The following is a 23437-nucleotide window of genomic DNA, read 5'->3' as shown; positions in this document are numbered from 1 at the left end:
CCGGAGAGACCCCCGCAGGAGCGGCTCCGCCTCCGGCCGGGAGGGAAAGAGGGAGGGAGGGACGCGGGGACGCTGCGGGTGGGGAGGAGATGGGCTCCGGGGTCGGGCGGTAGCGTGGGTACGGTGTGTGTGCGTGGAATGAAGTTGGGAGCTGGGCTCGGTCAGCCTGGGGAAGGCTGCGGGCAGAGCTCGCCGTGGCTCTTCTGCACCTGAAGGAGCTACGGGAAAGATGGGTTCAGATTGGATAGAAGGAAAAAATTCTTTAGTATGAGGTAGGTGAGGACGTGGCAGAGGCTGCCCTGATAAGCTGTGGATGCCCCTTCCCTGGCAGTGCTCATGGTCAGGCTGGATGGAGCTTCGGGCTGTCTGTTGGGCTGGGTGGATTTCAGGGTCCCTGCCAACCCAAACTAGTCTGTAGTTCTGTATGGAAAATGCAGGGGATGGGCTAGGACCCTCCTCCTCCAGCCTCAGCCCAGAGAAACACTGAGCAGCTTCCACATGTACTTTCTCAGCTGAGAGGTAAATGGACAGATGCTGTTTGAGGTCACAGAATCACAGAATAGCCTGGGTTGGAAGGGACCCCCTGGGTTGGAGCAACACCCCCGCCACAGGCAGGGCCACCAACCTCCCCATTTAATACTAGACCAGGTTGCCCAGAGCCTGATCAAACAAACAATCACACCACTTTTTAATACAAACCACCTTTTAATACACAACAAAGTGCAGCGAGTGAGTTGCAGCCCATCTTTTCTTCTGCCCTGACACTGGCGAACGACATACAAAGAAATCACAAAGTGGAAAACAAGACACTGCCACGAAAACAATCCACGGATGCACATACGTAACACACACAGTTGAGATGTAAGCAACATCTCAAGAGAGCAGCAGGGGTCTGCTGCAGCCCCCAGTGGCAGAGCACTGCAAGGTTTGGGGCTGGTCAATGTATAAGGCTCTCATCAGGTGCTTCTCCAGGCTGCTGCAGAAGGGTCCGGCATCATTCTGCTGCCTGCGCCCCACAGCTCAGCCCCATCCCACCCAGTGCTGATGACTTGCCCAGGCCACAGGGCATCCTGGATCTGCTGGGGTGTGGATAGATGCGGGGCTCTTGGAGCTCTGTCTCAGAAATAAATGGCAGATGGCAGGCACTACTTCCCTTGATGCCTTTCTCATTGCTTTGGCAAAAACACACCATCCTCCATCTGATGGCGTGGGTAAAGGTAGGGACAAAACCAGGTCAAGGAGCTGTCTCTGTGGTTTGAAGCATCTCTTTCCTACCCAGGGCTCAGTCACTGTGCACACACAGCTGCAGCTACCTTACCCCACTGTCTCTCCAAAGATGCCACCCACTGGCCCACAGGTCCTGCAGTCCCCACCACACACCTTCACTGGACATTGCATGCACAGAGGGGCTGCCTGCCTGCCAAGGAAGATAGTGGAAAGACAGCACCCGGCTCACAGGAGGATGTCCTTGCTCCCACCTCTGCAAAGGGAGATGCTGAGCAACTCGAACTCAATCCTGTCAGTGTTCCAGGGTGGATTGTGCAAGGTAAAGCACTTGTAGGTATTTTAATGGCATCCCCAAGAAAGGAGTTCCCATGCCTGAAGACATCCTGGCTCGTTCTGTACTCACAGGGATGCAGCATGATGTTGTCTGTCTGATGCGTACCAGGGCCCACATTGACCCCTAGCACAAGTCCCTGAGGTTGGGGCCACGCATCCTTGCTGAGCAGCATCTGCTCCCCATTGCAATGGGGCTCTCTGGGGAAGCTCCCCCAGCTCTGGGAGCTGCTGGTCAGTGCGGTTTGTGATTCCAAGGATGTTCCTGTTGCTCCCAGCTGTTTTGGAGCTGCCATCCAAGCATCCAGTGGGCAATCTCCCGGGGAAGTGCTCTGACCCAAAGTGCTGCCCAGGTTTGCCCATACTGGGACATCATGAGACACTAGAATGCTAGAGTCCAAGGGAGATGGGCAGCTCAAGCCCATCAGAGTGCACTCAGACTGGCTCTGGCAATCAGGAATGATGGTGTCTATGGGAATAGAGGTGGGAAGTCCTGCTTGAAACTCCAGTCCTGAGTTGGCCAACTGATCTGCAGCACAGGGCTTGCTGCTGGAGCCCAAGGCATCCAGAAGCATCCCCTCCTCCAGACTGGCTGGGTTAATCAGGATCTGCTGTTCTGCTGGAGCAGAGCTGCCCTCTGATATAATAGAGTCCAGAGAGAGCACAACATCCTGGCCTTGTGTACCAGCTGCCTGGGGCTGCTGTGGGGCTTGAAATGCCTGTGGAGCTTCTGGATTAAATCCTGAGTGCTGGAATTGAGCCACATAACAGCCTTCCTCACTGCAATGCAAGGACTCTGTGCTCTTTCCATCATGCTCCCTGAACAGCATCTGCTCCATGCAAGAGGGCAACTCACTGCTCAGCCTCTCACCAAAATCCTCAGATGGCAGGTCCTCCATGAACAAGCTAAGCAGAGCATCCTCCCACTGCTGTAGCTCTGTACTGTCCATGCTGAGGCTCTGGGATATGTTTCCATCCACCTCACTCCTCTCAATGAGGGTTTCAATAGCCACCAGGAGGGAGCTGCTGTCATGACCAGCTTTTCCATCTTGGCTTGGTCCATCAGGCTCAGCATTGAGATCTGGCAAGGTGAACTGAGGGACATCAGTGTGGGAGAGATAGATGGATGCATCCTGCTCCATTGTGGCCCCCAGAATAGAGTTGGGATCTATAGCATGCTGCTTTGTATGGGAGTCTGTCTTTGTCTGAAATTCCTCCTTAGCCTGAAAGGAGCCTAGGAAATTGGAGTTTTTCCCATATATGATTGCTTCCCCCGTGGCAGTGCTGAAAGGCAGCTGAAGGTTTCGCTTTCGCAAATGTTCCTCCCCTTCTTCATTTCTTCAGAGTGGAAGAAAAAGAGAGGGAAACATGATGAGTATATTCTCCAGGCCAGGCAGGACCAGCCTCCAAGCAGCAAGATGGGAGCTCAGAGACTTGCCCAAGACCTTGGGTGAGGGGACGCAGCTGGAAACCCAGCCATACTCACGACAGGACTCGCTGCTGGGTGATGATGCAGTCAGGCTCACCCCCTTTATACACCAGCCAGGCATTGGCCTGCAACCACACCCAGGTGCCCCTCTTGGTCAGCACTCGGAAGACTGTCATCTCACTCTTCCCTGTCTTTATCACTGGGGCAGGGAGAAAAGAGAGGTGGCACAGAGACTCAGCTGAGCACCACAGGGGCGTGGGCAAGTTGTGCCCAGGCCACAGAAGCAAAAACTGCAGCCAGCACACAGTGCTGCATGTCAGGGTGTCCGTGCACAGGATGGCACTTTACCAGCTTCCTGTGCAGGTGTTAAGCAGGAAAACTTCATCACAGCTCCTGCAGACCTCAGAAAGACAGGGGAGCACGGCCAGGACTGCACTGCTGCCACCCCACAGACTTGCCACAGCCCCAGTGTCCCTCCCTCAGCACTCACCTCTCACATGGCTCTCTGCACAGTATATCATGTCGGCTGCGTGCACAAACTGGTACCCGGACCCTCTACTGCACAGCTCCTCCTCTGTGTAGCCCAGGATGACCTCCCCCCTGAGGGCAGAGCACAAGGCATGGGCACTCTGTGGCACTCTGGCTTTCTGTTCTGCACTTGTGGCCACGGGTTTTGCCATGATGAAAGCGGGAGATGCCATACCAGGAATCACAGGCAATGGGAGTAAAGTCCAGCTTGTGCTTTGACTGGAAGAACAGCATCTTGGTCTGAAGCTCCAGGATGGAGACAGGCTGAAGGGGAGTCACGATGGCAAAGAGAGCGAGTGGAAGAAGCCCCAGGGACGTGTCTGATGCCCTCTTCTGCTGCCCAAGAAGAAGTTTCAAGCGTCCTTGGAAATTCAAGGTCTTGCAAGGGATGAGAAAACAAGGCAGGCAAGGTGAGGAAATAGGAGCTGGAAAACAGACTGCCCCAGCTCACATCTGCATGGGACATGAATGAACACAGGCACACAGCAATGTATCCAGGGGTGATGCTTAGTGCTTAGAGGTGTCCTGGCATTACCAGAAATCCCAGGGAGTTATCCAACAAGCAGCGCAGGCGGCAGGTGAAGTTCCTCTCCATGCAGCCAGAGCGCTCAGGGCACTGGTGATTGGGGCTTTCTGCAGCACTGCATCCATCAGGAATGGCTGGAAAAAACAAGTGGAAAATGAAGCCACACCTTACAGACCTGCTAGGACACTGCAGAGCTGAAGGAAACCACACACCTGCTGGTCAAAGTGGTTCCCATGGATGGACAGCAGGTCCTGAGGTGGGGGCTGGACCTCTCTGGGAGTGACTAAGGCTGAGTCCACACTTCCCAGCCCAGCACTCACCATTGTGCAGCTGGCAGTGGAAAGCAGCTCTGTCGTCCTCGTGGATCAGCTTGTAGATGTTCTGGTAGATGAGATCTGACTGGAATGACACAACGTGGAGAGCAGGTAGCACCTAACAGGTACTGACCCCTAGCTTTTCTTTGCAGGTGGTAAAAGTACAGTTATTGGGGATAAAGAAATGGGAAGAAAGGGTTTTGAGCACAGCATGGAGATGTACCAGATAAACCTCCACTAGGAATGTCAGGGATCAAACAGGTTCTGTCTTAGAATGTGCCACCGATCCACAACCCACACACAGACTTTCTATTCTATCCTAAAGCAATGGCACGTTTTCCAACTGATGAGGCAGCAGAGAGAGGTTTAAGTTTAGAGAACAACAGAAAAGTGGTGAGGTCTGAAAAATACTTTTGTAAACAGAGCACTGCAAAACCTACAACTTCCTATTGTGTGAGAAAACACACATAGAGCATGCCACAGGTACCAAAGGTGTGCCAAGAGGGTGGAGTGAGCCTGGGCAGCTGCACTATTAGTTGTCCCAGGTGCAATTACAACTAGTGGGTATATTCTGGGAGAATATTAGTGACCTGAAACACACTGCTACCAGGAGAAATCCCACTGGAAGGTATCTACTGTTACCACACACATGTTTGGTGCAACCTGGAAGTGTTGCTGCCTCAATTCTTTTCATCACATTAGAAATACCCATCCTTGTCCTGAACAGAAACTAACATTTGACTAAACCTGTGGGAATCAGTATTCTGGTGCAAACCATCTTCCTAGGAAACACCAGCAAGTCTTCACACCTTCTACCTCCCAACACACACCCCTTCTTTTATAGCCATGTCTTGGAGCAGCCTTTCTCAGCCTGGTCCTGCACAGTCGTGGCCCTGCTGAGCACACAGGCAGCTCAGGCCATCCTCTGCCATGTCCCTGTCCTCAGAAATGTGCCAGAGCAGAACTTCCCACTTAGCCAGACGTACAGGAGGAGAAGACCACTCCCTGACTCAGACAGCTGGTTTGACTTGGGCCACCTGCACATGAGGATCCTCCTACAGTGAGCTGGGAAAGGGTGCAAAGAGAACAAAGAGAGGAAAACAGTCTGCTGTTGAACCAAGAACCAGCACTGCCCACCTCACAGCTTTGTCTACAACAAACTGAGCCTCATCGTGTTCCTGTTGACTTGGTCCTCTGAGCTTTAGAGGAATCAGAGATAATGGGGTGAATAGGGAAAGAGACCTCCTTTTTCTATGGCACCTCACATAAACTCAGGGCACTGGTGATGGTCACTGCTGTGATAACCCCTCCCACCCTCTCAGTGAAGGCAGACGTGCCCATCAGCACGACACCACAGGATGAAAAGCTCACACCCCTCTCACAAAGAGGAAAGGATGTAAGGCCTACCATTGCTCAGTTTGCATCTGTGACTACACAAGCTCACAAGCACGTTTGTTGGCTTTCACAACCCCTGAAGAACACAACTCATTTGAAAACATCCATCAGAAGTGACCAAACTGGGCTGGGAGAGGTAAAGCACTGACATTGGCTGCCAGCATCTCCTTCCCAGGCCTGTGCTGCATCCATGTGTGCACACTCAGGGAAAAACAGCACCCACCTGACGAAAGCCGAGATAGTTCTGCACAGTAGGGGAGATATAGAAGATGTAGCCGTCTTCAGACACAGTGATGACAAACCCATTGAGTGCCTGAAAGTATAAATTGAGCCCAGAGTTACTCTCCCTAGCTTCAGTTTAGCAGCTGGCTGGCTGGACTATCTTAAAGTGTTGGTGTTAATTAGTGGGGAGGTCTCACGGTCAGCATGAGCAATGATCAGAGGTAGCCTAGGCATTTTGGTAAACCATTGCGTTTTGTAAAACATCATCTGTGTTCACATACAGGCAGGGCAACTACTGTATTAAGAGGCATCAGCTAAGAAGTACACGAAATAAAGACCAAATTCAGCTGCTGTTATTGTTCAAATATCATAAAGCACCTGAAAATAGCACCCACTTTGTACTTTGAAAGTACAGAGGTGACTATATCTGGAAAGTCAAAGCCCAGACGAGGCCCTGGCACTGTATTTGCAATGTCTGACATGGCATCCCCCATGTCCTAGACATGCAAACTGACATGTCTTCGAGGAGCTAACACCATCCCATTTTAATCAGCTTCTGGTTACTCAGGACCACAATCCTTTCCCATTTGATTTTAATCTTGTTTCTAACTAATGTCTCAGGAGTCTCCATACTTTTAAAGGCCTCTAAACACATCCTGGCATTGAAGTGCCACTATGAGACACCAATCTGCAAAAATTCCTCTGTTCCGGCCTATGTTGCAGATGACAGAAGACAAGACTTTACATGCAGGAAATGAAACCAAAAATCAACTCCATAAAACATCTTTGTGCTCACACTAACTGCCAGCTTCACTTTTTGCCTTCCACTCTACAATTGCATATACATGGCCTGCAGTTAAATACATATCCAACCAGTAGCTACTTGCTTAAAAACGACCTTTGTAGTCATTTGTGTCACATCCTTGGAGGTCAGAAAAACAAATCACAGAACCACGCACAATTTATGAACCTCTACGAAGAATGTTGAGGCTCAAAAGTACTTTCCCCCAACCTTGTAGTCCTGACATGAGTGCAACCTTCAGTGAGCTGGCAGGTTCCCAGTGTGCCTGGGTAATTCCCTCTACCCCTGAATGTGCAATTCAGGGCAACTTTAAGTTGCTACAGTGGTAGAAGTATGATTTCTTGGTATGACAACAAACAAAGCAGAGCACAGGTTGACCAGCTACTAACACCAACTAGCAGGGATGGATGAATCATGGTCCACCCTGCAGCTCATCCTAGGTGCACTGTGATGGATGGGATATTCCAGAACCAGCTGGTCAATGGAAGAAGAGGACAGAAAAATCAAAATTATTTTAATTATCTTGGATTGTTTTAAATCCTGTTAGTTTAAGCATTTTGATTGATACACATCCAGCAGGCAATGAGACTGGTCCCTTCCTTTCATGTGCTGCAGCCCCCACCAAGGAGCCCTGAGTCAAAGCTTTTGGCAAATTAAACTGTATGAATAAAATACTTTTTAAGGAAAAAAATGGGCAGCTCAGCTGTAGAATTTTGATTCCATTAACACCCCACATGCTATCCAGATGCCTTCAATCATCCAGAGCTGCCAATGCTCTGATAGCTCAACAAATTGCCAGCCATCATGTGGCCTGGCTCAAACAAAAGCACTTGGGAGAAGCCTCATAGAGAGACTTGGGCAATTGCTGGCTCCCTTCTGGCTATTGTGTTATTCCTCCAATTCATCTGTGACTATCATACTTGCAGACATCTGAGATGAAGAATCATAGAGGTATTAATGTTGGAAAAGACCACTAAGATCATCTAGTCCAGTCACCAAAGATGGGAGAAGAGAACACAAGATGCAAAAAGCACAGGCACAGGATGTTATGGTATCATGATTAAAGCCACAAAGATCAAATGCCTTCTGCAGACTTGCCCTGCATCCACAAGGAGCATCATATTTTCAGTTGAGATGCCTAAGTGTTTATTCAGCAACCAGCCTTTCTAAGGAACTTTTCTGAGCCATTTCCTTCTGGCTTGCATTCACAAATCACAGTCTGAGCTAGCAGCATTCTGGCCAGGTGAATCACTGTCTCTTTGTTCTCTGACACTTAGCGAGGGCTGTTTCACTAGACATACACTGGCCTTTTCATAAGGCAAACTTGCACTGTCCATTGATGTTGTCCACAATAGCTTCCCAGATCCATCTTCCTTCATTTTCCTCTCAACTTTCAGACTGAGCCTGGATTTCTTCCATTCCAGACAGCTGTGAACTCACGACAGGGAGTTCATGTAGGGAAACCAATTCCTAGTGGACGTGTTATCATACAGCTATCTTCTGTCTCCTCTTGGCATCCACTGGAGCATAAGGAATGCACCACCCTGGAAATTCATTGGGACATTCCCTACACTGCAGTATGATGCTCCTGCAGTCTTCTGGGCAGAATGGACAAGCTTGCACATCGGTACCTGCCACATCGTAAGCTAAGCCATAGCAAACTGTAATATAGGATAAGAGAAAATGAGCCAGGCAGTGCCACTAGTGCCCATCCTGAGGTGCTCGATGCCTTCTCAGGATGCAGAGATCACAGTGAAGCACCTTCTGGCAAGTAAGGGTCTCCTCTTGCTCTACAGCTGGGACCATACATCCCATAGCTTCTGGTGCAGTCTGATGGGCAGGAACCAGACACTGTGTCTGGCAGGAGCTAATGGACAACCCCAAATGACCAAACTAGGGCACAGTACCTGGAGCAGCAGGTCCCCCTCTGGAAATGGCTCCCTGTTGACCTGCAGATGTGTTTGTCCATTCCATCCTGGGGCTCTGGGCTGATTCAGCATGCAGTTGCCAACATCCGTACCTACAGCTGCAAGTAAGGCAGCAAGAAATCAGTGTGGAGGGGCAAACCGGGAGCCTCTTTCTCCACCTCTTCCTCCTCCCCTCCATCTCAGTGCTGCTTGTGAATGGGTGCATCATGCATGTGCAGGCAGCTCAGAGGAAAGAGAAAGAAGTTCATAGTGGGTGGGAGCTGGAGCAGAGCCCCTTTACAAAGACATCCTCACTTGCTCAGAACTTCCTCTAAGACGGCGTCTTCCCCGCTCAGTCCCATTTCTGGGAAATCTCACTTCTGCCCAGGTCTGAGTCAGGAACAACAAACAGGGGAGTAGAGTGTGTCAGGTTGGGAAATACCATCACCACAGTAAGAAATCTTTAGGCTAGGACCTGGTAGAGTTGGAGCTCACCTCTGTGAGCCAAGTGCTACCCCATTCTTAGCTTCAAGCTGCCCCAGTGCTGTGAGCACTGCAGTGGAGAAAGGCCCTCCTGCCTTCAGGACTGATGAACCTGTGGCTGTGAGCTTCCCATGCTGATTCACAGGATGCTTCATGCTTCCTTGATCAAAGCCTTCAAAGCAACACCCATGGGTGCAGCTGATGGGAAGACCCCTGCCCTGCCCTCAGGCCTCGTCTCACAGGACACACAGAGAACTGGTTGTTCTGGAAACAGCAGCAAGGCCTGGGGACATCCCCAGTGTGCTCTTTCCTCCACTGGGGTCTTATCCTTGAAATAACACTTGGCAGCACAAGCCCAAACTCTACTTCCAACCAGAGAACAACTCTGAAGGCAGGTGTTCTAACAACTCAACTAATCTGAGGCTTTCCTCATGTGTAAGCTCATATTTTTTCCTGCAGGGGAAAGCCATCTGTACAGATACTTCCCACACAAGCAAGAGGTTGATCAGCCTGGACAAGGGATGCGAGCCCTCTGGGAAGGGTTTAGAAAGAAAAGGTTCAACATCTAAAGGTGTTTCAAAAAACAGGTGCAAGGCAGCCCATGAGACAGAAGCCCCCACCAGGCTGTGGGGGATCACAATCCCATTTTGCAAAGGCTTTCAAAAAGTCAGCATCCTTACAAATCAGGACAAAGGCAAACCAAACAGAGAGCTTCTCTTATGATTGCCAAGTGATCCACAAGGAAAAACATCCAAAGCCCATTGTACCATTGGTATGGCTTCAATTTGCACATGATGGAGTAGAATAGTTTCAAAGCAAAACTTTTTTTTTTTTTTAATTTATTTTAATTCTTTTGAAGCGCTGACTCCCCTCTGAAGCATTGAACTGGGGCAGGCTGGCAGGAGAATTCAAAAAGAAACCAAGTTCTTCCAAAACAAAGCTCCCAAGGGGTGGAGAGGATGCACATGGTCCCCAGCTTTTTCCTAGTGTCCACCAGCAGAACCAGCATGGAGAGCTGCAGCAAGCCAGAGGGAGGAGCATCCAACACAAAACACTTGCTTGCTCATTTTATTGTTCCCAGCAAAATGATTTCACCCTCCCCTCTCCACTAGCAGCACAGTATCCATCTTCTCAAGGGGTGTTTTGATTTCTCCTTGGAGATGCACACTTCCCCCTACATTCTCAGTGACAGAATGGTTCATTTCTGCACAGTCGTGCTGGAAAACTGCTGACTCTGCCTCCTATGGGGCATGTTAGGATGGCCTGGCTTGGGTACAGAGAGCAAGTGGCAGGCCCCAGGAGCTGCTACTGAGCTGTCTATTTCCATCAGTCTGATACTTTTGGTTAGGTCTTGGGACTGCAGAGGACTTTGCTGCTGGACTGAGGCTGTCCTCAGGAACCACAACCATTCCTCAGTGGTCCAGAGAATCTGGAGAGTTTCTGTAGGGGAAGAGCCTGCCCACTTCCAAGTGATGACCCTCTTAACATGTCATAACTGACTACTTCGTTTCCCCAGGTTCTCCATAGCTTTCCCCAAGCACCTGCACCTGGATCAAAGCATCCCTATGGCTTTTGCCCCTCCAGGAAAATTTCCAAACTCATTCATGCTCGAACTGCCAAGAACTACAGGGGCTAAAAGTAATCCCACAAGAGATGCCTGAGAACAGCCACACAGAGAACTCCAGGCCTATACAACAATCAAGGGATACAGTGACTATTTTCAATCATTTTAATTTGGAAGGGAAACAAATCCTTTTAATCAAAGAGCAGAAAAAACACCCCATTTGCACCAAGGGTAACCCCATGAGAGAGAGGGAGCACTTGTGAAACATCTGCTCAAGACATTTTACCTCCTGGGGGATTTCACCAGCACATAAATCCATTCCCATCAGAGACAACTGGCCCCACAAAAGGCAGTGCTCCTACTGCACGTGCTGCCTGGCTCTGCTCACTGATGACACAAGCTGATGGCTTCCAGCCCCCTGCCATCCTGCAGCTGCAAAGCATGGCTGGGTGACAGAGCTGACAGGGAGAGCTGTGCATTGGGTAAGTCACCCCCAGTTCAAGACACACATTATAGCACAACATTGAGACTCCCACAAGAAACAGTTGAGATCAAAGGGTTCATCCCATTAAAAGAAACCCCAAGCCTGCCTGAAAACCATTTAAAAGAAGTGGTTTTAGCTCTTTGCTATACTTCATTCCCTTGCATATCCCCCAAGCCCAGCATGGGAGCACAGAAGTCACCGCTGATTCTTTTTTCCCTTTCTTCCTTTCCTTTACTAGATAGCCTGCTTCCATGTCCACTCAAAAATGAGCATAAAATAAGCTTTTGTTAGTTTTTAAGGCTCATGCCAGAAAATCTCAGCACCCTGGTGAATCACATAGCAAAGATTTCCAGGAAAACCAGCAATTAATGTAAGACAGGAGATAGCATGACACACAAGTGATCTGCAGTTACTACACAAATCCCAGGCACTTGCTGAAGTAATTCAGGGACCATTCATGACTTCACTGAACTAGGAAAGAGGCTTTTGGTGGGCAGTGTTAAAGAAGAGGGGAGGAAATACAGCCAGATACAGCAGATACTGGTTCCTGTGAACTGCACATACATCCCCAATAGCATTCTGCTGGGTTGGTGATCCTTGCCTTCAACAGGAAGTTTCTAAGCTTTGCGTGTGGAAAAAGGCCTCAAGAATGAGAAGGAGCAAAGCAATCAAAACTCTTCACCTTTGCTCATTGTATTACTGAAACAAATTACAGCAGTGTGACCACAACAGCTAACACATCCCTGGCAACTGGCATAGCTTTGTCAATGGGAAAAAAATATTATCAGTAAAAGATCCTGGGGTCAGTCCTGCTCCCATAGGTTGAGTTACCCCAGTCAGAGATGAGAGACTTTACCTACAGCAAAAATTCCCCTTTGAACAGATTCTGGAGATGTTTGGTACCATAAAACCAGGAGCTCCCAGCTCTTCCAATAACACCATGCTGCTTGCAACTGTTTTCCTCTTGGACCCAATCCCAAACCCAACAAATTAGCACCAACTTTCTCCTCCATTGTTCAACCACTGCACAGTGCCAAGCAGAGCAAGTACACATCATCCAAGTAAAACATCCTTCTGCAGGTAAATGCCAAACCCACAGATCAGAAACTTGCAAGAAGTCACCCAGTACTCTCCCAAACAGTGCACAAAGCCCTGAGGGAGCCCACGCCAACCCCTCCAACCTGCTACTGCAAGTGCTACTGTATGATCCTGCAGGACCTTGCCCACAAACTTGACTTCTTTCATTGAATTAGTTACTTCAAGACTAGATGCCTGCAACTCAGGGCTGTGGGAATAACAATAAGGAGGTGAATAGAAAAGCTGATTTAATGCTGGCTGCAATGGTGCCCCACAGCAGAGTGTTACAGAGTCAGACAACAGCAGAGGTTAGAAGAGACCTCCTGAGATCTCCTAGGCCAACCCTCTGCTCTAGCAGAGTAAGTCCCCAGCACAGACAGGGCCTTGCATCTATCCCTCCTAACTGCACAGTGCAGGGACAGTGAGCATCCCATACTGCTGGTGGGAAACGTGGACATAGGAGAACTCATCCTGCAACCCTCTGTCAGATTAATGGTGTTCCAGTGTGGGGCATCAGCTCCCTCTGATGACAGAACCATACTGCCCAGCTCATCCTCAAGGGATCACAGAATCAGAGAATTGAAGGGTCTGGAAGGGACCTCCAGAGATCACTGAGTTCAACTCCCCTGCAAAGCAAGCCCCCTACAGCAAGCTGCACACTTAAGGGTCTTGAATATCTCCAGAGAAAGAGAATCCACAGCCCCCAGGGAGCCTGTTCCAGTGGATGCATTTTTACACCAGCACCTGCTGGTGCTCAATTGCTTGTCTGCAAAGGGCAGCTAACCTTCCCCAGGCTGACAGCAGGCTGTGTGTGGGCCAATGGGTCACAGAGAAGTATCCTACTATTGGCCATTGGTTTTATGAGCTCCAGAGCATGGTCCTGTACTTGGAGAGGGATCTCTACTGCAGATGCTGCCACCTACATGACTTTAACCTGGGACAATGGTATAGCAGCACACACCCTGAGCATGTCCTCTCCACCTGGCAGAACATTTTAAGCTCTGGGTTTTGTTTTTGTTTTGTTTTGGCTGCTCTTGTCTTTAGCACAGCCAGAACTTTGCCACATCAGTAATTACTCCAAGATGTTTCTCCACAATCCTCAGCATCTGCTTCTTTTGATACATGAACTCTAGAAAATGAACCCCAGCACAAATCTCCAGCTAGCTGGAGGCTTTCCAAGCCACTCAGCACTAGGCAAATCCATCCAAGCTTTGACGTCTCAGTGTTTGCAGCAAGTGGAGGTCCCTCACATCAGGAGTCCAGAGCATCCAGCAGCACTGCAAACACAGAGCCAAGCTTTCCTCCTTTGGCATACTCTCAGAAAGATGAGGATCGGTGAAGTCCCTCCATATTTATCCAGGAGACAGTTGGATCCAAGTCCAAGTAGCAACCACTGCAAATTGCTGTTTGTGGACAGAAATGCGGTGAGGTTCATCTATCTTTTATAGAAGTAATAAAAGTGACTTTAAGTGACTTTCTCTTTTGATGGTTTAAGAGGCTGCTAAGAAGCCAGAATGGGCCAGCTGTAGAGAGAAGTAAATGAAAAATTGGACAGTGGGTCACTTTGTTCTCACAGCACCTGAGAAGAGTTCCCAGATGTAGAGCAGCGTTGGCATCACAGAGCTGTTCAGAACAAAGCCATCCTCCTAAGTGAAATGTGGGCTGTCATCAAGTTGTCTCCCAGAGGTAGAACTTCAGTTGCTCCTACTGCTAAAACACCTCTGTGCTTAAAACCACGTCACAGACTATGATAGTAAAGCACAATCTAGCTTATTCATTGAAATAAATCCTCGTAGGCAGATTTCAATAGCACCAGAGTTGACCTTGCTACCCACCAGCACTCAAAGGCTGGATACAATGAACAAAGCATAGAAGAGATCAAGTCCTGAACCCTGCCATGTTCTTCCTATATAACCTAGGGAAGGACTCAAGCTTTCCTGCTACTCACAGCAGGCTCTAACAATGGGAGTCTCCTGGTATTCAGGAGAAGAGCGAATACAGGACTGTTCCACTCTTACAGGTTCTTACTTGCCCCAGATGCATGGAGCAAGCAGTTTACTGTCATGCTGGCACTTGGCATGCACCACGTGGGGACGTGGCCCATTGAATCCAAGCTGGGAGCTGGGCTAGGCTAGCCTGGGGAAGGCTGCAGGCAAGGCTTCCATGGCTCTTTTGCACCTACAGGGGTAAAAAAAGCAAAGCAGATTCAAAGCAAAGTCAGTCCAGAGAGTTATTACCCTGCAATAACATCTGATTTCCAGACAGCACCATGGATCAGAACGAAGTTCAAGTAAAAAAACAAAACAAAACAACAACAAAAAACCCACTGTTTCTTTCAACTTTCAGAAATGAAATCCCTGTGAGCTTCCAGCTGCAATCGTGCTGCTTGCTTTAACTGACCAGGATCCTACACAGAAATCCTGGTAACAGTGACCCTTCTCCAGTGCAGGAGAGGACTCAGAAGCATCTACCTGTCTGCTCTGATGCACTCACCTTGGCTGTCCTCTTGCTGTGCACGCTGATCACCTCTTCCTCATGTCCCAGGGAAGACAAGGATGAGCCAAAAGCAATGTCATGTAGGAATAATGCAGGGATACCTCAGGAGGGACATGCAATCTTTGTACCAGTTAAGAACAGAAAAGCCACGGTGATGCCAGAGGTTTGGAAAATCATTTCCCAGAAATTTTGGTCATTTATTCCTTTTCTGCTTTGAGTTTGATTATATGAATGGGCATACACCAGCAGGAGGTGGCACCCCAGCCCATACTAAGCATGCTGGCTGGGTATGCAGAGCTCTGACACAGAGCGAAACTCACCTCTAGGTCACTGAGCTTGCATGCACTTAACATGCAAAGCATGCACCTGGCTTGCTTTGTCCAGCAGATAATGCAATCTTACACAAGTCATGATGCAAACATTTACAATTGGCACAAAAATCTGTACAACAAACCCAGCTCTAAATCCAACATGTAAAAGGGCATCTAGGCTTGCTCCCTCAAAATGACAGCTGTGCTTGGACCAAGATATAACCTGGTGGGAACACCAGGAAATGGTCACTTCTTCCATGAACTGTAGTCAACCCCGAAGAGGGCACAGATCAATCATTTACTAGACAGAAGCTGCAGAGCTTGTCAGAAAACATTAGCCATCCTTGCCAAGCTTTCAGCCCATCTATATATGTCAGTACCATTTCTGTCAGGCTTAAAAGAGGTCTTATGAAACATTTCTGAAACATTCTTTTCTGCTTGTTTATGGCACTTTGCAGGGCAGATGATTTACGGTGATTTGGGGCAATGTCACAACTGCCACATGCATTTTCATGAGTGTGCTGGTAAATGCACTGGTTTTCCTGCTTCAAATGTCCAGGCAGCAGGTCTCACTGGTTTAAGAATGGAACAAGCTGCTCTGATGAAGAGCTTCAGTTAGACAAGCTTAGTCCATGAGCTGCAGTAGGACAGAGGCCAGGGATGTGACTTTACAAGGCACAGCTGCTGGATGCTACTTGCATCCTCGTGCTGGACATGCAAAACTGTCATGGCCAAAGCATGTTTCTGAACACTCACACAAAGCCTGACCAGCTCAGCAGAAGCCAGTCTTCAGGAAGGCTTCCCTACTAATTCAAGCAGGTGTTGCAGGCTCTTCAGGTCATTTTGCCCCTCTCCATCTGGGGAGCAAAGTATATGGGTTCCCTCCATCAACACCAAGAAGAAATCAGATGAAGAGCTGTCACCTCTGCAGGGTCTTCCTGAGAAAGTTTCCAAACCAAAAAAAAGCTGTATCAGGATGACAAGAAGAAATATGGCCAATGAATGCATGCAGGTAGAGGAGGACAAGGGGATTGTTCCATCCATCTCTCACCAGTTTCTCTCTAAACATTTGAACTGAAAATAAAAAGGTGAAGAAATACACCACCAGCACCAAAAAGCCAGACCCAGAAGCTCTGAAATGCATAAGATTTGGGATCTCAGGCAAGACTATGCTTTCCATGAATGTGTGCTTATTGCAGTCATGAGTGAGTAGTGTCACTGACCTTGAACGACCTCAAGGTGGGGTGGACCAAACTCTGAGCAACTTGATCTTGAACTAGATGACCTTTAAAGGTCCCTTCCAACTCAAACAGCTTTATGATTCTGTGAAGAGGCTGCATGTGAAATATGACAAAGCAAAAAGTAGCAGAGAGAGATTAGATAGTGAGCATGAGCCCATTCCTCATATCTGTTCATACCTGCTTTCACATGCAAACTCCTGCTCCAAAGCGCTGAATATCTGCTGCTTTGGCTTCAAGTCTGTGCAGGGATCTCAGACTCAGATGGATTTTCTGGTACATACTGCATTTCTTGCAAGAACCACCTCTAGCAGTGGGATTTTTACTTCTAACCTATGACACAGCCTGCGTGGGCACACAGCCAGGACTGCCAGCACCCCGCCTCCCTGCCAAACCGGTTATAACCACGTACTTTGGCTCCACACACACTACACAAACCTTTCGCCTAGGAGAAGGGGCAAGTGCCTGGACTCACTACAAACATTTGGAAAGAGGAGCTCCATTAATATGACACAAAATAGAACGCCTGGCTGGGTGCTGAAGGGGACAGCAAGGGATGGAGATGCTCGCCAGGGGATGCCACGCTCTCCTGCTGCCCCTGCAGGAGGGAAGGCTGCATGAAATGGAACACATCCAGCAGCAAAACTGAACCAGAGAGGGCAATAGGAATGGTTTTGTTGTCTTCCCCCACAACGCCTGATATGATTAACTATAGGGAGGCTGCCATGACTCCTTGATGACACATGGCTTCAGCAGACAGGGCCAGAACTGATGTTGATCTCAATGAATCAGTGGAATGATTTGAAGTCAAACAAGATTAGTTTCAAGGCAGACATGGGCAAAGCAAGGGAGGGGAAATAAATCAAGGGCGCAGTGCCCAAATGGAAGTAATTGGGCTGGCAGAAGGGCTCTCCATTACAAGGATGAGTTTCAAGCTGAATGTGAATATACACAATGATGATTGCTTTTCTAAAGCATCTCTCACTGTGGGAAAATGCATGCTGAGAGTGCACAGTGGGATGCACTCCTGCTCAAAGGCAGAGACCCAGCTGAAGTGTGGTGCTTGGCATGGGGTCCCCTCATGGTGATGTGCATCCCTTCTTGGAAGGGCACAGGGAGAGCCCCAAGGGACAGGTTAGAGACCAGGCGTGGGGCAGAAGCCAGGAGAATTGAGTTTATTTGTCGTAGAGGAAAGATGACTTAGGAAGAGTTTTGAAGTGTAGAAGAATGCTGGTGGCTTTCTGTCCTCAGTGTGCTCTGCCTTCATCTTCCCTGAAAGAGCACAGTTGGGGTCCATCACCTGTCCCACAGAGCACAAGGCACTGATGAAGAACCACGTGCCTGTCCCTGTCCCCTCTCCATCCCCCAGCTGCAGGATGAGCACTGCTCTACAGTATTTACCTGCCCTTGTAAACAAGTTATGAAAGCAATCCCCAGCAGCCTTTCTGGCTTTATTTGTGTTGCAGTCTGAAGTTCATGTCCCACCGGCAGGGAGGTGACTCATGAACATGTGGAGACAAGCCTGCCAGCCAGGCTCTATATGGCTGTTTCACTTCCTACCTGCTGCAGAGCCCCATGGTGCTGGTACAGAGGGACAGCTGTCCTCCTCTGAACATCAGCCAAGCAAAGCAGGTTGATGTTATGCCACCACCATCATCTTGGACAGCAGTAGCATGGCCTTAGGCTGCATGTCAGCAAGGACCTAACCACCAGGGGAGCTGAATCCTATTTCCCAGATTTGTTCCCCAAAAAGAAGACAGAGGAAGACATTTAGCAAGGCTTGCTTTCAGTCCAGAATGGCTTCTGAGGAGCACAACAGTACCCAAAGCACATACAGTACTACACACACAGCAAGTACTCCACTGTGCACATGCAGCCAGTGCAACATACTCTCTTTGTGTGGCAAGATGCCTCCTAATAAGTTCAGCCTCCTAAAAGCAGTTAATCTATGGGAAAGCAGTAAGGAAACACTGAGCACCCCATGATACCAGAAGAAAGGAAGCAGTGCACGGCAAGTACAAGGCAGCCTTTGCTCCCCAAGGCTGAGTTCATTCACAGTGAAGGCAAAGTCTGCAGGAATATCTGGGACCCCTCAGCACAGGACTTTTCATCAGCAGTAACTATCTTAGATACATCAGCTACTGCTGAAAATCCAGAAGGCAATAGCTGCTGTAGGAGAGCAGTGAGCAGGAGGAAGGGAGCTACACAGGGCTTCAGAGGGGCAAATGTAAGGAGACTGGTCTTCCAGGCATATCAGCTCAATGTTCCACTCTGTAAAATCAGACGAGGGTCCCTCGTTATGAGGCATCATGCCCCATTTCGCAGAAATGCTCATATCAGGCCTAGGGGATCCACCACAGCCGAGCCTAGCTGTGCCAGGGAGGCAAACAGCAGTAAGCCACCAATGTACACATGAACCCCAGAAAGAACAGGGAAGAAATGAGCTAACAGGATGCCAAAGTGAACACGTGCCTTAGGATCAACTTTGCTTAACCTTCCATCCACAGGGCGTCAGGGTGACAAACAGAACAGCCCTGCATTGCATTTCCTACCTATGCCTGACCAGAAGAGATGCAGCAGCCCACAGATCCCCATGATGTAAAGGAATTTTTGAAAATTTTCACATGGGTATCCCCTTTCCCCCATCCACATCCTGTGTGGGCTCCTCCAATGTCCTTTCTGAACATTCCTGGTGCCCAAGTTGTCCTCACTTTCCCAAGGTTGTTTCTTTTCAGGGACCTGTAACTCACTGAAGAGGTTTAGATCTGGATGTTCAGCAGTCAAAAATGAAGAGGATTCTTTCCAGAAGGAACAAAAAGTGTCTTCTCTGGAAGATTTGAGGGATTGATGTCCTGTGATCATATCTCCCAGCAACCATTGCCTACACATTTTAGGAGACGTGGCACTTTTCTTCCCAGTTTTCCAGATTATCTTTGGTCAACAGCTAAAGATGCAACATCGATGCAGTATTTAAAAGAGGATTATAAACAGGAGGGAGACCAACTTTTTACAAGGGTAGACAGTGACAAGACAAGGGGGAATGGTTTTAAGCTCAAGGAGGGAAGGTTTAGATTGAATGTCAGGGGGAAGCTCTTTACAGAGAGAGTGGTGAGGTGCTGGAACAGCTGCCCAGAAAGGCTGTGGATACTCCACCCCTGGAGGTGTTCAAGGCTAGGTTGGATGGGACCCTGGGCAACCAGGTCTAGTACCAGATCTGAAGGTTGGTGGCCCTGCCTGTGGCAGGGGGATGAAACTCGATGATCCTTGAGGTCCCTTCCAACTCAAGCCACTCTGTGATTCTAAGATTAACATTCAAAGGTTTGATATCACAATCATGATCCTGTCTTCAGGAGATATAACTCTCCACCCCAAAGCAATCATCACTTCAGGATGCGATGTGAACAGTGCAGCAGGGATTGAGCCCAGGTGCTTTCTCACTCCTCTCAACCCTGACACAAGACACTTACCCATAAGGTAATTCTTCACCTTCAGGTATCCTACCGTCAGTCGCAGAGTGGAGACTTTATCAAACCTGGTGCATACATCTTCAGGGAAGGGCAGTAAGCCAGTCAGCTTGTTCAGTTCCTCATTGAGTCGATCTCGATGCCTCTTGGAGGGGTTGGACTTCACCCCCTCAGGAGGTGGTGGTTTGGGGCTGGAAAAGGCAAAGCACAGTTTGATTACGTGTGTCCAACAGGCTCTTCCCAACCCCAGAGCTGATGTTACTGCAGCCCCTCAGTAAAACACTGGCAGACCAAGGTAAGGCCATGAGACAGTAAAAGCAAGCCCCAACAAAGCCATGAGGCTGGAGACAACGTGGCCATGCCAGCTGGACACTCCATGCAGCCCCTGGTTGATGTCCTCCAGTAGGAACATGGAGAACCTTAACGTGTCAGCAGAATACTACAGCCTTACTCCCATTACCAAGCCTTGGCAGGGAAAGGGACACTAAGTGGAGACCTACAAGCCATCAGAACATCTCTTGGGGGTCTCATGAGAGCATCTTTTGGTCCGGTTAGACTCTTCCACCCACACTCCACTCTGCCTACCCTTGCTCCTTCCTCTAACTCCTAATCCTGTACCCATCCCACATGGCAGGCCCCTTCCCTGGCCCACTCCACATGCTCACATAAGCTCCTCAGCATGGCAAGTGCTAGCTGAGCTTCTCAGGGACTGCCCAGGGACTGATCAGCACTTGGCCAGACACTGGCAGTGAGCAGACTTACAGATAGTAAGAATGAAAAGTAAGAAGGTCCAAAAAGATGTATTTGAATTTTTCTTAGTTTCCTCTAAGTTGTCCTCCTGCAATCACATTTATCATCTTAAGCAGAAGGAAGCTCCACAACCAGACTTCTTTTCCTAACTCATAAAGAAGAGTCTGAGTGCTGAGCCTGAATCCACTCCTTTACTTGTTAACTGATGATACAAAGGGAAAGCACACATGAAAATCAATAGCAGTACTTGAATGAAGAGATACCACATAAGGTGGTTTAGGGCACAGCGCTTAGAAAACAGCCTTTCCAAGCTTATGATCTCTAATCCTTTCATATGGGCACTTCCAAACTAAACATCTGATGCCAGACTTAGGTTCTGGGACAAACTCTGAGCTTGCAGGTTCTGTGAGAGCAGCTCTTGTCTGTTACAAGCTGGCTTGGAGAGCCAATCTCATCAGCTGCAGTTATTACACACTCACCACCACTGAAGTCCCAGCCACAGTGGTTAGAGGTTTAGCTAATGACTTACATGAATCTGGAATGTCACCTTGTCTCCTTTGGTTTCCAATTTTTCAGCTTGAAGAAAAACAGTTTAGATTTCATGAGGGACCCACACCCCACTCTGTATTTGGTTAAATTGCATCTCCTAACATGCACTCTGTATTGTTTTGATGTAATCTGTGTAACCACAAACTCTACCTCCACAAAGCAGCTTCAGATAACAGGATCTGCCAGTAGTTAGAAGCAGTTTAAGCTCTCCCCTCTAATACTGCTCTCAAATCCCATCTGGCAGGACTGCTCACATGTGTGACAAGAGGGGAAATGAGTACTAAATGAAACACAACGAGGTGCCTATTGAATTTTCATTACGGAGAGCTACTGATGGGTCTAAACATGGATGGAAAATTTCTCCAGAAAACCTCAGTCGGGCTGTTTTGTAAGATGAGAATCAGGATGGACAGACCTTGTTTCTAGAGAAATGAGGTATAACTCATCACCAAACTTATTTACACAAGCCAAGCAGAACACTGGCACTGATGCTTTGATGCACACCGTTAGCCACTGGCTTAACAAACCCTTCTGAAACTGCAGTCATCAGGGAAGATAAAATGAAATAGTTTTCAATTAGAGCATCAAGGAAAAAAACAACAACAAACACCCAACAGAATACGAGGTGAATTAAGTAATTCTGACTTTCCTCAGATATCCTTTTCTTTAAAGATATCTGAGGAAAGTCATATATATATATTTTATAAAATATATATATATTTTATAAAATATATATAGGATATCTGCACACCCGCTACACAGGTATGCTCCATAGAAAGGAAAAGGGAGCCAAGCAGGCAGTGCTGCCCTTTTTGGAAGGGGAAATACACAGAGACATAGCAGGGTCTCCTGGACAGCTCAGGAGCACCAATGGCACTTGCATATGTGGGGTGTATGGCCATCACCAAAGCACTGCAAGGAAAGGGCAGGAGGGCTGCAGAATTACACTGGCCCATTCATGTAGGCCAACACCATGCCCTGCAGCACTGGATCTCCAAACCATCCTCATCCTGCCAGAGAGAAATGTCTTCTGGGTGCTCTTCACTCTCTATGCAGTTATAAAGCTTCAAAGTGCAAGCCAGCAGGAAAACTGACAGCCTCCATCACACCCACTTTGCATGGGAAAGGCACAGACATGAGCACAACCATGTTACTAGCCACCAGAGAACCTGCACAGGTGAGCACCGTGGGGAAACCATGCATCCCCTGAAGGCAGAAACAGCAGGGTTTGGGCTGGACAGGTCCCTGTGTCTTGCCAAACCTGCTGAGATTCCCTGTCCCTAGGACAGGCTCCATGCACACCTCCCAGGCATTGTGTGGGGTCTCGGGGGCAACACACTGAGCACTGGCAGTTCCGTGCCTGCACAAGCAGTGAGGAAAATGCGTCTTGGAAGGGTCTGCATCCCACAAGCAGGACCTGCTTTCAGTCTTCTGATGCAGAAATGGTGCCAGAAATGATGAAGCTGCTGAGAAAAAAGCTACAGACCCTGCATTGGCCAGGGGGAGCAAGGACACGTGGAGCACTGGGCTGTGAGCAGGGCAAAGGCTGCAGTGCTGCCTCCCCAGCTGCCCTTTGGATGAGGAATCCAGCCGAAGTGTGGCACTTCTGCAGGCTGGCAGGTACTGAGGGTGCCCTGCACCACATCCAGGCGGATTGTGAAGAAACACTCCTTCCTCCATCCCAGGCTCGGGCTCAGCTCATCCCTCCTCCCCGCAGACCGCAGAAGCAGGCACCTGAGCCTCCCGTGTGCCTGCCGATCTCAGGCCGGTACGACTGCAGCAAGCTGGGAGGAATGGGGCACTAAAGTTGGGAAACAGAGTCGGACCGTGAGGGAGCCCCGCGTCTGAGTTTCTGAGGGCTGGGGAACTTCGGTGAATAGGGACCGCCGCACCTGCAGCCAAGCACAGCCGAGCATCCCCAGCTGCCTCCAGAAACAGCGCGGGCTGGCTGACGTTTTACTTTACCCAGCAGCTCAGACCCCAGCCAGCACCAGCAGCAATTAACGCTAAGCAGGACGCAGAGCAGCCCTGTCCGCTTCCCAGGGCTCGTCCCGCAGCGAGCGCACGCCCACCCCCCAGCCCCGCGGGCAGGGTCTCCCTCCGCACCCACCTCCTGGGCACCGGCTTCTTTCTCTTCCTTCCGGCGTACATCCCGCCGGCAGCACCGAGCACCGCCGGCTGCGCCCGGAGGAGGAGTTTAAACGGGAGTGAAGCGGGGCGGCCCCGGCCCCGAGCCGCCCCTCCGTGGCCCTGCCCGGGCACCTGGCAAGACTGTCCCCGCTTCTTGGCCGCCGTGTCCCTCCTGCGACCACCCCACTCTCTTACCAGCTGGTGGAGAGGG

The 23437-nt window shown here is 49.3% G+C and overlaps 1 protein-coding gene across 1 annotated transcript; it reads right to left on the bottom strand.

The window, feature by feature from the left end:
• Positions 1-703: 703 nt before the first annotated feature.
• LOC116235975 (uncharacterized) lies at positions 704-23437 on the bottom strand. Its single transcript, XM_090144562.1, is given in 11 exon segments — positions 704-1385; positions 1388-2895; positions 3044-3185; positions 3477-3586; positions 3690-3892; positions 4050-4174; positions 4361-4439; positions 5973-6062; positions 8681-8799; positions 19801-19988; positions 23207-23437. Coding segments are annotated over 11 exon segments (2676 nt in total). The 5' UTR covers positions 23248-23437; the 3' UTR covers positions 704-1314.

This window comes from Phasianus colchicus, chromosome 7 (genome assembly GCF_987193195.1).
Source record: "Phasianus colchicus chromosome 7, bPhaCol1.hap1.1, whole genome shotgun sequence".
In the NCBI taxonomy this organism is placed as follows: domain Eukaryota; kingdom Metazoa; phylum Chordata; class Aves; order Galliformes; family Phasianidae; genus Phasianus; species Phasianus colchicus.
This window is presented reverse-complemented; position numbering and strand designations above follow the sequence as displayed.